Below are 14,901 nucleotides of genomic sequence, written 5' to 3' on the forward strand. Positions count from 1 at the left end.
GCGAAAACAAGTTGGCATATCAATATCCCTTTCCCTCTCCTCCTCCTTCACGAGACGAATCGTCGATTCATCGATCCTTGTCTATCATCCATCAAATTTATTTGCGAAATTTTACGAAAAAATAGAGTCTACACAAATGCGAATATACAATAATCCCTTTCTTAGTACTCGAGAGAATTTTTCAATTTCGAGAAGAAAACTCGTAACTCGATCTAAACGTCTATTCACTACAAGGCGGCGCGTAAAAACGCGAATAATGAACGCGAATAAAAATGGGATAAAATTTATCGAAATTGTCCGGTAGCGGTTCCTCGTGGCTTCCATTGGATACCACTTATCGGTGTCTCTCGGTTATAAGTGTATCTAGTCGAAACTAACGGTTCGACGACCAAGGATTTCATACAAAAAAGAAACCTCGTTGAAAAACCCGTTATTGCCATCACGGGTTCAGAAACGGTGGCGTATGCTAAAGGCGCCTCGCTCGTTGACACCGGCTCGATTGCATAATTGCAACGCGATGAGTGGTTCTTGTTTTCTTCCCTCCTCCTCCACCTCGAGGAAAGAAAACTCGGCTATTCGTCTAAAGGTCGAGGTTGGTGAAACCGGCTTCGGCGAATAAAACCCTGTCCTATCGAACCGCGTTATTCTCGCCAATCTTCAATGATATCTGATCATTGAGAAAAATATCGAGATATTCTTTTTTCATAAATCCATTTCGTCTATTTAATTATTCGGTCTAAATTACTCGCTTGTTTGCAGCGAACAAAATTGTGACGTGAAGAAATTTTATTGTTCGGAAAATAATTTCGTCTTTTCACACGAGTGTCGCTAGTCGAACGTTTGTCCAGCCAACTTCATTCTAGAGTAGAAATTATTGGGTTGTTCGGAAAATAATTTCGTCTTTTCACACGTGTGTCGCTAGTCGAACGTTTGTCCAGCCAACTTCATTCTAGAGTAGAAATTATTGGGTTGTTCGAAAAATAATTTCGTCTTTTCACACGAGTGTCGCTAGTCGAACGTTCATCCAGCCAACTTCATTCCAAACCGTGTTGTTATATATTTCGAAAGCATTGACATTTCATGGTTTATTTATAAGAAAAATTTGTTTGATTCCGTGTGCGGTATGATATCAAAGATGCAAGACCGAAAGGAACGTATTATCCTTTTTTATTATCGAAAGGATAAAAATGCTGTTCGTTCCGACAATTTCGACATCAAAGACGCGCCACGTTGTCTGACAAAATAAATTTGATACCGATTGTACAAAACCGACGAATAACAATTCGAAAAATTACTGAAACGAGATTGAATTTGTCGAATTCGCGTGAACGAAATTTCGGTCACGAATTTCATTGTCACGAAAAAAGAAATTACTTTCCGAAAGAAGCGAGTCGTTCAACGATAACGTTACAATCCAAATTCGACACGATATCCAAAGAAATCTTGGCGTCTCGTCAAATTGTCGGGCTGACACCGATCTCTTCCATCGCCGGATCGGTGAATCGAAAAAGTACCGTTCGTTTGAAGAAGAAATTGCATAATAGAGAATCGGTTGCGCCTGTCGTCCTCGCCCGTTGTCTAGCAACCGGGATCTTCGGGTGTCCACCTCGTGAACTTGTTGCCACCAACAACGAACGAGTCGTCTAGCAACATTGACGGCCAATGGCGGTCGTCTGGTGGCCAGAGAGAGTACCGTAAGGATATTCACGTGTAGGTAAAACAGAGGGGGATACAGGTGGTGTCCGGTCAACGATCTTGCGCTCCTCGGTTCACGTATATATAAAGAGAGACGGAACGGGCACACGGCAGATCAACAACGGCAGCCATGTTCGGCAAGATAGCGCTGTTAGTCCTTTCCGCCTTGTCTCTGGCAGGAGCGCAGATACCCAGCCTGGGCTTCTGCCCCGAATATGTACCTATGGCCAACTTCGACATGACCAAGGTAAATACGTCTTCTTTCCTAATTTATATAAATATATATATTATTTTAAATTTCCTTTTTTTTTATTTTTCATCGAAAACAGAAATATAAATTTTCTTCTTTTCCCCTTAGTTCTTGGGCGTTTGGTACGAGGCTGAAAGGTATTTCCAATTGACGGAGGTGGTGTCGCGATGTGTCATGGCCAACTACACGTTGGGCGCTGATGGCAAATTCCGTGTCAGCAACGAGGTCACCAACAGATTGTGAGTACTCTCTCTCCTTTTCCATTCAATATACACATCGAAACAAGAGATACATAATCTTTCTACCATACAGCACGGGGATCAAGAGGGTGTTGGAGGGCGAGATAAAGAAAGCTGCCTCGAAAGCGGAGGAGGGAAAGTTGATCGTGAAATACACGATACCGTTGACACCAGAGACCAAATACTCGGTTCTCGAGACCGACTACGATTCGTACGCTGTTCTGTGGAGTTGCTCGGGCATAGGCCCGTTCCACACGCAGAACGCATGGGTCATGACCAGGGAGAGGCTGGCACCTGGCACGGTACTGCAAAAGGTAAAACCGTTCCATCGTTCTTCCCATTATTATATACAATCAAAAACTCTTATCGAATAATATATATATATATATGTATATATACACAGGCCTATGCTGTTCTGGATAAGTACAAGATCTCGAAAACGTTCTTCGTGAAGACGGATCAGGAGGACTGCGCCCTGCTGGACGCGAAACCGTCGCAACCGGAGGAGCAGGCCGAAACAGGCGAGAAACCTGAGAACGTGAGGTCGGCGGTGGCGCCGGACGCGCCACAGGCGATCCTCGACTCGAGGAAAAACGTCAAGAACGAGGAGAAGGCGGCCCACCATTTCCAAAATCCGAACAAGAAGAAGCCGGCGCAGATTCCGGAACGGATCATGGAAGTGGCGGATAACATGAAGGAGAAGGAGAAGGAGAAGGAGAAGGAGAAGGAGAAGGAGAAAGAGAAGGAGAAGGAGAAAGAGAAAGAGGAGGAGAAAGAGGAGAAAGAAGAGGAGAAAGAGGAGGAGAAGGAGGAGGAGGCTACGAAAAGAAAGAAGGGGAGGGTGGAGGGGAACGTGGAACGGGCGGAGAAGAAGCTTTGAGAAAACTAAATTCTTCTAAATTCATTCAGTCTTTCGAATCGTCGTCTGTTAAATTGATAAATTTTCAGCGAGCAAAGAGGGTTATGGAAATTTGTTTTATGGGCTTGCAGCGGTCCTTCGGCCTTTGAGAGACCAGTCTCGCCCGAGTTTTCGTTCTCCGGTTTCGTCGAGGCATTATCGCTTTCGCGGGAGGGGAGGGGAGGGGAGGGGTATTCGCTTATTGTTTTAACTTATGTTTTAACGAATGTAAGAGAGAGAGAGAGAAAAAAAAGAGAAAAAAGAAATAAAAAAGTTGAATAAATTGTTACATAAAACTGGAATGAAATCCTGTCTGTTAACTTATTACTCCCGAAGTTTCGAAGAGATGCGAGAGAGAGAATGGCACTTGATGCAATTTTTAAGAGAAAAATTATATATATATATATATATAAAAAAAAAAAAAAAAAAGAAAATTTCGTTTCTCGGATAGGACAGCATTGAACGAAAAATGCGTACGTAACGATAAGTAAACGAATACAAACAAATCGGGATAGTAATTACCCGGGATAATAATCTACCGTTATCCCTGTACAACAATCGACAAACGTCGGCCGATGTTTCCTCGTCGTCGTATACGAATACTGATTCGTTCGTAAAAGTTAACTGTAAAACACGCGTTAAACAATGGATCGAACACGTTCGTATCGATCGAAGGTCAGTTTTCCCTCGCGTCCAATTCGTCTCGAAGATCGAGATTAGATTAAAAAGGGGGGGGGAGAGGAAAGAAGGGAGAAGGATCGAATTTAATTCGAGGAGGTTATTAAATTTTCATTTGTAAATTTGTCCGGGGTTTCTTGAACCTCTATGCTATACCGTTAGCGACCCACTAACAGAAATCTTCCGAACGCATCCAGCCGGCACTGTTCACAACACTGGCCGCACCACACAAGCAAAGACGGTGGAAAGAAGAGGAGCAGCAGCACCAGTCACTGGCGGACAGTTGGACGCGTGAGAAGTGTGGCCAACCTTGAATCCATTCCTCCGAGTTTCAACGTGTTGTAACAACGATCCGGGGTACGTGTCCCATTCAAATCACTTCGATTCGTGACTCTCGTACACATTTTTTTTTTTCTTTCTTTCTTTTCCTTCCTCGTCGGGAGAGACGAGGAGAAAGAGATTCGTTTTCGTAGGGATGGCCTAGAAAAAAAATTTCGATCGATACGATTGCTCGATCGAGTATACGTGTATTACGATAAATGTACGCGAGGTAATGGTTTGTTTACATTTTGGGATGTGCAACGTTTGCAATCTCTCGATTCGATTTAAGAATCGTATTTCTTAATCGATTGAGAAAATTTTGCTTGTTAAGATTTAGCCCGTCAATTTTTTTAACAGTAATTAAATTATTCGTACAATATTATACGATATACAACAATAAATTTTCTGCCGCGTTTCAACTCGATCAAATTATTTATGAATTTTAAAAATACTCTTCGTTCCAATATCTTTGTATTTTTCCCGTATCTCGATTCTTCTTCTATTCCACATGTTTGCAGAAGCAATGTTGCGGATATACTTGGTTCTAACCGTCGCAAGCGCGGCGATGGCGCAGGTGCCATTTTTAGGTTCGTGCCCCGTCGTGGAAACCGTACCGAGTTTCGATATAAAAAAGGTACGTGGCAATACACGTTTATATTATTTAACTAGGAAACTGGAATAAAATTTCTTGCGCGCACGCCTGTGTTATTGACTTACTTACGAGGCAATGCAACCTGCATTTAGAAAGCTGTCCTCAATAAGACATTGATATACATATCCGACGTAACGAGACATATTCAAAATTTTTTCTTCCTCGAAGGAAAGCGAACTTCGATCGAGTTTGTACACCTGATTCCCCTGCATTCCGTTATTTGTGTTCGCAGTACGTGGGCAAGTGGTACGAGATCGAGAAATATTTCGCCTTCTTCGAATTCGGCGGGAAATGCGTGACTGCGATTTACAGCGAGGGCGAGAACAGCGCGATTAATATCTTAAACAAGCAGATATCGGCTCTGTGAGTAAACGATTCAATTAATTCGTTTAATCGAATTAATCCGTTTCCTTGTGTTGTTAAATATTTAGGACCGGAGTTTCGTCGAGCATTGAAGGGGTTGGGAAACCGGTTGTTAAGATCGAAGAGGCGAAATTGATCGTTACGTTCCCAACTTTGCCTCTTCCGGTGGATGCGCCTTACTGGATTCTCGACACCGATTATACGAGCTATTCTGTCGTGTGGAGTTGTTCCAACTTTGGCGTGTTTAGGCAAGTAATTCGAAAAAAAAAGTTGTTCTCGATCTATCTTTTCCCTTTCTTTTCTATTTTCGAGTAATAAATAATTTTAATACGCTTTCCCCGTTTCAGCATGAGGAACGTTTGGATTTTGGCGAGGGAACCGAAGCCACCGGTATCCGTGTTGGAGAAAGCTTATCAAGTATTGGATAAGAATAATATAAGTAGGGCGTATTTTATTCGTACAGATCAAAAAAATTGCCCCCTAGAAAATTAAATGTGAACGAGTACGATCAATCAAAACACGTTTGTTTGAAAAAATAGATAGTTTTGTTTGTAAAATACGTTTTATTGACGCTCAATTTGATTAGTGATTATTTATTGATCTTTATTTATTGTATTTCAATCTAATAATTTAAGTGTTTTATCGAGCGTCGATAAAGAAATTTGACGATTGGATATATACGTCAAATTTATATTTATGCAATTCAATGCTCATTTATAATTTAACTTGATTTAACACTAAAATTTTACGCTTTTATCTCGCATAACAATTATTCACCGGAGCAGATGTAGATATAGTTAAAATGTTATTATACCTTATGGTAACGCGTTGTTATATTTATTTATTTATGTGCTAAATAGAATGATGTAATGTACGAAAAAATATATTAAAAATATGTGATAATAAGCAATTCTTTTTACCGAAGAATTGAAAAATGTTTAAAAATTGTATTTGAATTGTATATTAAATTTTATTATGCCTCGTAAAAAAATGTATATAAAAAGGAATAGCACAAGCAGGGTGTAGGATAGACCTGACATCTTACGGGATTTTGTGTCACATGTTCTGAAATACCGACACCGTAAAAATCGACAACGACAGGTAATTATCGACAACGATTTTACGTTAAAAAATTATAATCATTCAAAATAAAAATTTTAACTCAACAATTATTATTTTCCATTCGTATTTATAATGTCAAAATGCGAAATTTGAATTTTTTCATAATTATAATTTAAACGTAATCAATTCGATCGCAAAAATAATAAAAAAAAAACCGCGATTTGATCATGAAGACTGAACGATGGACCAACAAGTTTATCGGTCAAAAAACAAACTACCATTACCCATCACCACTATTACCAACACTACTGCTACATAATTAAAACGAGCACAGTGACAAAAAGTAGTAACAAAAATGACTTCCCATCCTTTGGACCCAAAGATGAATCCAAAAGATGAGAAATCATCGATAGTTGCCCTCTTCTATGGCAATTTGCCGGGCCTCTTCGGCTATCTCGCCTCTTCTTTCTTCGAGCGCGATGCCCGCTGAAACTTAAATCTAGGCTCGAGATTTCCTAACAAAACGAAAAGAAAAAGCAAAAAGAAAATTGTACCGACCGATATATATATATATATATACAAATCTCGAGCTCAACGTTCGTTTCGAGATCAATTTCACGACCACGACCGCGGAATTCGAAAAATCGATAAGTAAAACCAGAAACAACTGGTGGTGATGACCACTCGTCGCTCGTCTCAGTTTCACTCTCGATTTTTCAAATAATATTTCCTGAAACAGGTTGCCACGCGAAAACGCGCCTACCCGACCAGAGACTGTGACAACCTGCCCGGCCCTGCCTACTTAATAATTAACAGACACACCAGAAAGTATGCTACCTATTCCTGCCTAGCCCTATATTTAAAAAGTGGCAGAAAAACAGGCACGCCAACACACTCGCTCCACGGTTCTCACGCATAACGCTCGGGCGCAAAAAAAGCCTACACTGGAAAGGACGTCCCGGGACGCCTTCGACACCCGAGCTTCACACTCTACTTTCACACTCTAAGTTTACGTACCATTTTCCTGAAATCGACTGACGATGGCTAGCGATCATCGCGTAAATCGCGAAAAAAATGCGTACGTATCTGAATCGTAATTATATATTTGATCATGATCGAAAGAATAGGTATGCTCTCGAAAAAAGTGATAATATTAGACTAGACTGGTATGAAATTTCATGCGTTTGATATAATTTAGGGTAATAAAATCGTATAAAGACTAAAAGATAACGACGCAATTCCACAGACTAACCACACATACACACACACAATGTGGAAAATACGTCGCGCACGATACACTAACGCATCGTCAATCGCTGAGAAATTGTTATAAACTTATAAACTAGTATCATCATGCCCATCGCCTCTCTCTCATCCAAGTAACACCTGGGCACGTGAGTGAGATCCTGGCAATGGGCATGGAAAAGGTTAAACCTGAAAATCCTGAGCTAAAAAAAGTATTAATGTATTTATTTTTCATCTAACGAGCTAATATGTTTTGTCGATATTCTTATTTTACTTCGTATTATTTGTAAAACTCTACTTGATTGACTTTTAATAAATTATTAAAAAGAATAGGAATCGTTAAAGCAATTATATATGTATATTTTTTAAAAAAGATTAATAATTAATATTCATTGCAATTTAATATAAATATTAACAGAAATATCCTCAGGCGAATTCTTCATCAAAGTATATTTTCGAAAAAATATGAAAGTATTCAAAATTTGTCACTCTGATTTCGAATTCTGCCTTGTCGCGAAATGTCTTCTTGCGTATATTTAATACATTTTGTATACGGAGAAAATGAAATTAATATCTTTACTTATCGATACTAATTATCGACATTATATTAAAATTTTATCAAAATTAATTATCAATAAAACGCGATACGCAAGAAAACCTATCCTGATCTAATAAATAAAACACAGAAAAAAAATGTTACTACTCACGGGTATAATAAATACCCGTGGTCACTGTGCTCGTGCAAAAATTCTACGTATACAACCAGTCACCCGTGTCGATTTGGACTTTTCATCCTACGACATGATTGAGTGGACTAGAGGAACAAAAATACATGCGACTTGCCATTAGATGCGACGAAACTGCATTGCCATCAATACTGCTTATTCTTTTGAACCACTGACTCGAATATACGACACAAACAAATATTTATGAAAAAGAAATAAAGAAAATAAAAGATTATTAACACGTTCATTTTCATATTAGATGTAATCACGAATAAACACTCACTCAAATTTCACGAAATGTTATTATAATTAAATTTAATTAAAATTATTGCACTGTAAAAAATTTCGGAACACTATCACGAAACAATCACTGATTCTAACGATCGCATTGCACGCGATCACAAAATATCGAACTTCATTGCGTCACTATGGCATCCATATTGGAATTTTTCCCGCCTTTGAAGAGTGAGACCAGTAATCGACTAACAACCTGTTCAAAGAAAAATCAAAATTTTCTTAATAAATATCTAAAATGTATGGAATTAATCGATTATATTAAAATAGAACAACAATCAAGCACAAATTTTATGCTAGGAAATCGTGATGAAAACTACTCTATTCATTCGTTATGATTCTAACCGTCAAATAAATGAATAAAGAAAAAATAATACTTCAGTTACTAAAGAATTTCCAATTACAATAAGATATGCGTAATAATCGAATAATAATGTATGAACGATGAAGAATAATTATGAAGAAGTAAAATATTATTAATAAATGAATCACATACCTGGAGGAAACGACGACACGTCTAAGCACCACAATTTTCGAGACTACAATGGCATCTCGCGCTTCGATTTCGATTATCGAATAACAAATTAAGGAGGGGGAATGTGCTCTATCGACAATACTCGTTCACATAACTATCGTTCGACAACAAATCGAAACGTGTCGAGCGTGACACGAACGTAACCCTCAATTTCTCAGAAAAGCTATTATAAACAATGTTTTCACTGTCTCGAGCAAACGTATACGCGAAAGAGAAAGACAAATATATAAACAATACAGAAATTATATATTTAGAAAAAGAATACGTATCACTGAAATACGCATTACTTTAATTTGATGAAACTAATTACTGTATGAATAAATGAATATACATATACGAATATAAAAATGGATAATGAATTAATTTTAAACGTTCTTTTCTGAATAAAATAAACAATAGAAATATATTTTAAATAAATGAAAAGAAATAAAACGTTACCTCGTATATAGGAAAATCGTAGTATAAGTCGTCATAGCGTGTATTATACATCATTATTCTTTCGAAATCATTTTGGTTATCAAACATAATCTGCACAAATAAAGATTAGAAAAGATAAAATAAACGTATAGAGTTAAAAATATATTAAAATAGAGCAATAATAAAAACTAAAATTCTTGCTGAAAATCTTGCATGTAGTATAAACTACCGGTAACCTCAACAATCAGACAATCGAACGAAAAAGCGTAAAGAAACTCACAAAAATTATAATTAATTTCGTTATCACAGTGTTCGATGGATTATTAAATAAACGAAATAACGTATAAATTCGCTAATGAAGTAGAAATAGAATCACTTACATTTGTAGCGAGGTTACGTATCTCGAATTGGTGACACGTCCTGTCACGATGATTTTCGATAAAAGAATGACGCCACGCGCCACAGTTTCGCCTAGGAGCTTTCTAATTGGCTGGAACTCGTGGTTCCTTCTTTACTCAAAACCGCGCGGAAAATAAACCTGTAATATTGTATAATACAGTTTCATCGTGAAATATAATATCAAAGTTTTACAAAAATTCGCTTATTAAAAATATAATAAGAATAAATTATTGAAATTAATTTAGTATAAAGATTAATCAAATAAGATACGAAGACACAAAAGCGGAAATATAAAAGTTAATATAAAATTTAATTGAATCAATGTAACAGCAGTTTGACTAAAACTAAAACACAAAAGAAACAAATTTAAGAGTAGTTTTTCGCCATTGATCATCTTTTTTCTCTCGTCGAATGTAAAATATATAAATAAATATAATATAAGAAATAGAAGATTTTCACACGGTATTCACAACAGGCTCGCACAAATTGCTACCCATCCTCTCCCACATGAAAAATGCAGGAAATAGACAAGAATGAAATAAATCGAGCGTCTGCTAATAAAAACACATATATCAATACTGTTAAATTAAACAAATAAAGTAATATGGGGTACGTGTCACGTGTTAGATTCGATCCCTGACTCGACGTCACGTGGCGTGTACCCTAACAGACACCATTCAATTGCAAAATCTGCAGGATGTCATCAACGATATATTGTGCAACGAAAATAAAAGAAAAAAAAAAACATCCCACCGAGACACCCCACAAAAACAGAATCCTGTTAAAAAGAAGAGGGGGGGGGGGGAAGAGTACATATACCATGCGTGCACACTTCTCACTGCCTGACAACCGCCATTAATCAATATCTTTTTTCAAATACATGCAACTTCTTATACGTAATAAATAATAATTCTAGAATAAATATCGATTCCAATCGTTAATTAATTCCTAACTCGCCCCAGGTATAAGAATGTAACATAATATAACAGAACTGAGAGAGTAATTATTAAATTAAATAAAATATATCTTTCTAAATGGTAATAGTGGACATCTTTCCAACATTACTGGTTAGACAACAAGTTGAAAGGCGACGATGAGAAGTGGTTTTTTCTCTCCTAGGAATAGGTGTTCCCCGTAATCGGCACGATCTCGAGCGATAAATTAAAATGCGGTCTAGAATCTAAATCAGGATCTCTCAGAATAGGTAGGCAAAAAGGAAAGAAAGAAAGAAAGAAAGAAAGAAAAAAAGAAAATCTTGTCGGACAGCCAACAGGTTGTCTCCTTTCAAATTTATCCCGCTATCCTTTTCATCTCCAACTGCTCTTACACGCGAGATATAAAAGGGGGGAGGAGGGAGAGAAGACGGACAAGCGAGAGAGAGAGAGAGAGAGAGAGAGAGAAGAGATGACAGAGGATGCGCGATCTCTCGAGGGCCCCTCGAAATATCCGCGTGGGCCCTTCGATTTTTTCGAGGGCCCCTCTCTCCTGCCCCTCCCCCCCTAATAACAGGGTACACCGAGGCTAAACAAACATACACGCCCCTGGCATCTCTCGTTGAAAGAACGCACGGGAGGAGATGCAAAGTAAAAAGAAAAAAAAAAAAAAAATGTAAAAAAACGCAGAAACAATTTAGCCACGCCGCTTAAAAGGATGTGTATGATAAGTACCAACGAGAGATTCAACGTATACTCGTCTATATATATATGTACACGTAAATTTTAATTCGAATTCAGAAAGAGGTCTCGATATTTCGATATTTATCAAAATTGCAGCTCTGTAATTTCGACCGATATTTATTATACTCGAGCAAAGATATAGACTTTGTTTCAAAACGATTCGTGAAATACGAGAGTCGTCGATCGATATAAAAAAAAAACATTTATGAAGCGTAACAACATCATTCGAAACGTAAGGTTGATCGCGAATTTTTTCTCTTTTTCACGAATGTTCGCGCTGGGTGAGGTTATGGTATGTAATTGATCCTTGGATAAACGGCTACCAGTTGCCACGACGATTATTTGAAAGATAAGAAACGTTCCGTTGTTTCTCGGCGAAGATGTTTGCCTCGAATGTTCCTCCACGTTTCCCGTCGATTTCTTCGAGTGTATATATCTTTTGCCATTTCTTAAAATGAAAGCCGAAACGAGAGAGAGAGAGAGAGAGAGAGAGAGAGAGAGAGAGAGAGAGAGAGAGAGAGGATTGGAAAGAATCACGGGGCCGCCATGTAATCAAGGAAAGTAAAGAGAATGGTGGGCAGACATTGCATCTTTAGTATTTTTAGTATTGTTTTAGACACCGCTTTTATACCTTACTTTTCTCAATTACTCTTCATTTTAAAGCAGTATCGATACATACGCTTGTTGTACAAGTCGATAAGAAACATCGATTGAAAAAGATAAAACGTTGTCATTTCATAAAATTAGTGTACAACGTTTCTCCTCCTCTTCTTCTTCTTCTTCTCGATCTAAATGGAAATACGGCGGCGTGAAAGTCTAAATGGCTCAAGGGCCGATCCATTTGTCTCTAGCACGTGCAAAAGAGCGGCGAAGAGACGCGTAAAACGCGAGTACGAGGGTCCGAGTAAAAAAGACGCGTAAAAGGAAGGAAGAGATGAAGATTGAGGAGCGAGCGGTGGAATTGGAGAGGTGGTGGGGGAGAGAAGGAGGGGGGAGAGGTATATGAGAAAGAGGAAACGCGAGGAGACGAAGGTGGATGGGACAAGAGCCATTCTGGTTTGTGGGCACAGCCGTTGCCCGAAGCCCACAATTATGATAATAGCCCCTGGTCCTGAGCCTTGTTAGCCCAAGAGTGGATCCCAACTCCTTTTATCTATATCTTCTTATTCTCCAGTCTCACTCCCCTTCACTATGATTTTTTTCTACTTCCAAGTTTTTACCCCTTTTGCGAATTTCGCAACATCCGAAATTTTCCACTTAAAAAGAATTTTCGATCGATATTTTTCGTTTACAAAAACAAATAAATTTACAATTAAGAAGCTGAATTTTATTTAACGACTGCTTCGTATACAATTAAAATTGTACGCGGACAAACGAACGTTTCTCTAATTTGGTTAATTAAAGAAAGCGAGAAAAATCCATATTTTCCTGTCCTCCAAAGTGTTGAAAACATGGTTTCCTTTCTCGCGTGTTCGGTTGACTCGGAAGAAAGGAGACTAGGAAAGGTGAATAAGAATATAAAGCGCGACGGTGGAGGGGGGAGGAGAGGCAAAGTGTCGGCGCGAGGAGCACGCATACTGTGTGTACGGTCGCGTCTCTTTCCTTCTCTCTTTCTCTCTCTCTCTCTCTTTCTCCGTAAACGTTGTAAAAGGCGATAGGAAACGGGGCACGCTTTAATCCACTTTTCAGCGTACCGTCGGGCCTTTTGATTCGACGCGGAAAGCGTTAATTGGAGACTGCGCCACCGCGATCGGCGCAAAGAAAGCCTTTCAAAGCCGAGCTCCCCTCCCCTCCTCTCCTCCCCCACGTCCCCTCCACGCGATAGTGGAAGGCGCAGCTTTTTTTTCCAGGACAAGAGATAGAGAACGCCGTTACCTTCCTTCTTCCACGCGCGTCTACCGTTTGAACCGTCGCGTCAAAGCGACCTCCGCGGAACCGTGATGACGTTTCTCGTTCGAACCTCGCACAATTTTTACCGCACACGCTTCTCTGTGCCGTTTCTCTGGCTCGTTACGTTGAGCCAGGCATCGTTGCAAAGGCTGGGCGGAGGGGGGGAGCGGAATAGATCGAGGACGAAGGCGGACGATCGATACGCGAAATTTTTACCGACCTACGATAAACGCGTAATTCCGGAAATTATTTTTATCGTTGAAACTATTGTTTTGTTAATTAAAACCTTTTCTCGTACTGTAACGAGTCTCGTGATGAAAATTTCGGCCCAAACACGAATAACACGAGCGACACTCGTGAATTTTCGTCAGTCTTCCAATCTTGATTTAGTTCTTACGAAAAAATTCTTATCTAAAGCAAACGTTTTAGTGTTTTTGTACTTTAGTTTTTGAAGTAAGATTTGATAATTTTATTTTTTGAATAAAAATGCAACGATATAAATATTTACATGGAAGCAATCCAGTAATAGTGGATTTGTACCAATAATGCAGGACTTTTTAATTTAGACGTTCAGAATACTGTAATTTCTATCAAAGTATTCTTATTTATGAAATATAGTTTTGAAACAATTATTTATTAAAAAATAATAGATTTATATATTTATATATTTAAAAGAATTATTGTTTACGAGAGCTGTAAAGCAAATGACCGTATCACATTTATTTCTATACTTATATTTCGATTGCAACTGTTTTTTCGAGCATCACTCTGCTCTGTTTAGCCGTGCGTTAATCAAAAAGAATCCACGTTCAATTGGATCTGTTCCAATTTTTTATAAAGTAAATACAAATACAAATTTTTAATTTAAATCGTAAAGCACTTTTTTTTTTTTTTGATTATTTTGGACATTAAAAAGGCGTGTGTGCACGAAATAGAAATATAAAATTTCGTGGTTTTCTGAATTATACGCACGGTAGCGATACGTATAATTTTGGATCAAACAGGAATCTGGATGATGGCACGATACAGCGGTGTACAGTGGGATTGTTTACCCAGATTAGAGCCGACAAAGAAAACTGTTCTCTCTTCTTAACTCTCGTCTTGATTTAAGCGATGCGCTCCCTCTATTTGCTCTAGATTAAATGGAGTTTCGTGGCGCAGCCCTCTCGACGACGATATCTGCTACAGCTGGTTTATATTGTACATTGTATTCACGGGAGGAAGAAAAATAGTTGCGATTCCCTCGCTTGCATTACGTACTGCATATCGTAACGATGTGAATTTATCATGAAGAAATGATCCGAATCGTGATCTGCCGTTTTCGCGCGCAAATTTTTGATTAATAATAAGAAAAGTGTTAAAAATCGATTAAATTGTTCTGTCCAATCTGTGTGGTAATTTATTTTATATACGTTTTCAAAAATTTCAAAAAGAACCAAAAATATTTTTTCCTTCCCGTGTATGCAATGCACGTGATAATTTGGTAACGGTTATGCATTATGGTAAATGCTTGTACGTCGTGTTTCGATATTAAACTCGTGCGTACATCGATCCCTCGAGAA

The 14,901-nt window shown here is 38.3% G+C and overlaps 2 protein-coding genes and 1 long non-coding RNA gene across 3 annotated transcripts; 2 read left to right on the forward strand and 1 right to left on the reverse strand.

Annotated features, from left to right (window-relative positions):
* Positions 1-140: 140 nt before the first annotated feature.
* Positions 141-3,389, forward strand: LOC147656159 (apolipoprotein D-like). Its single transcript, XM_086916481.1, has 4 exons — positions 141-1,942; positions 2,054-2,184; positions 2,258-2,498; positions 2,588-3,389. The coding sequence occupies exons 1-4, from the start codon at positions 1,826-1,828 to the stop codon at positions 3,062-3,064; spliced, it is 966 nt and encodes a 321-aa protein (XP_086772607.1). The 5' UTR covers positions 141-1,825; the 3' UTR covers positions 3,065-3,389.
* Positions 3,390-3,510: 121 nt separating this feature from the next.
* LOC100866029 (apolipoprotein D-like) lies at positions 3,511-6,262 on the forward strand. Its single transcript, XM_086916482.1, has 6 exons — positions 3,511-3,859; positions 3,958-4,117; positions 4,600-4,715; positions 4,966-5,096; positions 5,165-5,344; positions 5,444-6,262. The coding sequence occupies exons 3-6, from the start codon at positions 4,605-4,607 to the stop codon at positions 5,586-5,588; spliced, it is 567 nt and encodes a 188-aa protein (XP_086772608.1). The 5' UTR covers positions 3,511-3,859; positions 3,958-4,117; positions 4,600-4,604; the 3' UTR covers positions 5,589-6,262.
* A 2,652-nt stretch (positions 6,263-8,914) lies between these two features.
* LOC147656160 (uncharacterized) lies at positions 8,915-9,825 on the reverse strand. Its single transcript, XR_015294932.1, has 3 exons — positions 9,755-9,825; positions 9,396-9,485; positions 8,915-9,120 (listed from the first exon to the last, which is right to left on the reverse strand). It is a non-coding gene; the product is annotated as an uncharacterized LOC147656160 (long non-coding RNA).
* Between the last annotated feature and the right edge of the window lie 5,076 nt (positions 9,826-14,901).

The sequence above is a fragment of the Apis florea genome, unplaced genomic scaffold (assembly GCF_048593485.1).
Source record: "Apis florea isolate Af1SG1 unplaced genomic scaffold, ASM4859348v1 contig_3802_pilon, whole genome shotgun sequence".
Taxonomy (NCBI): Eukaryota; Metazoa; Arthropoda; class Insecta; order Hymenoptera; family Apidae; genus Apis; species Apis florea.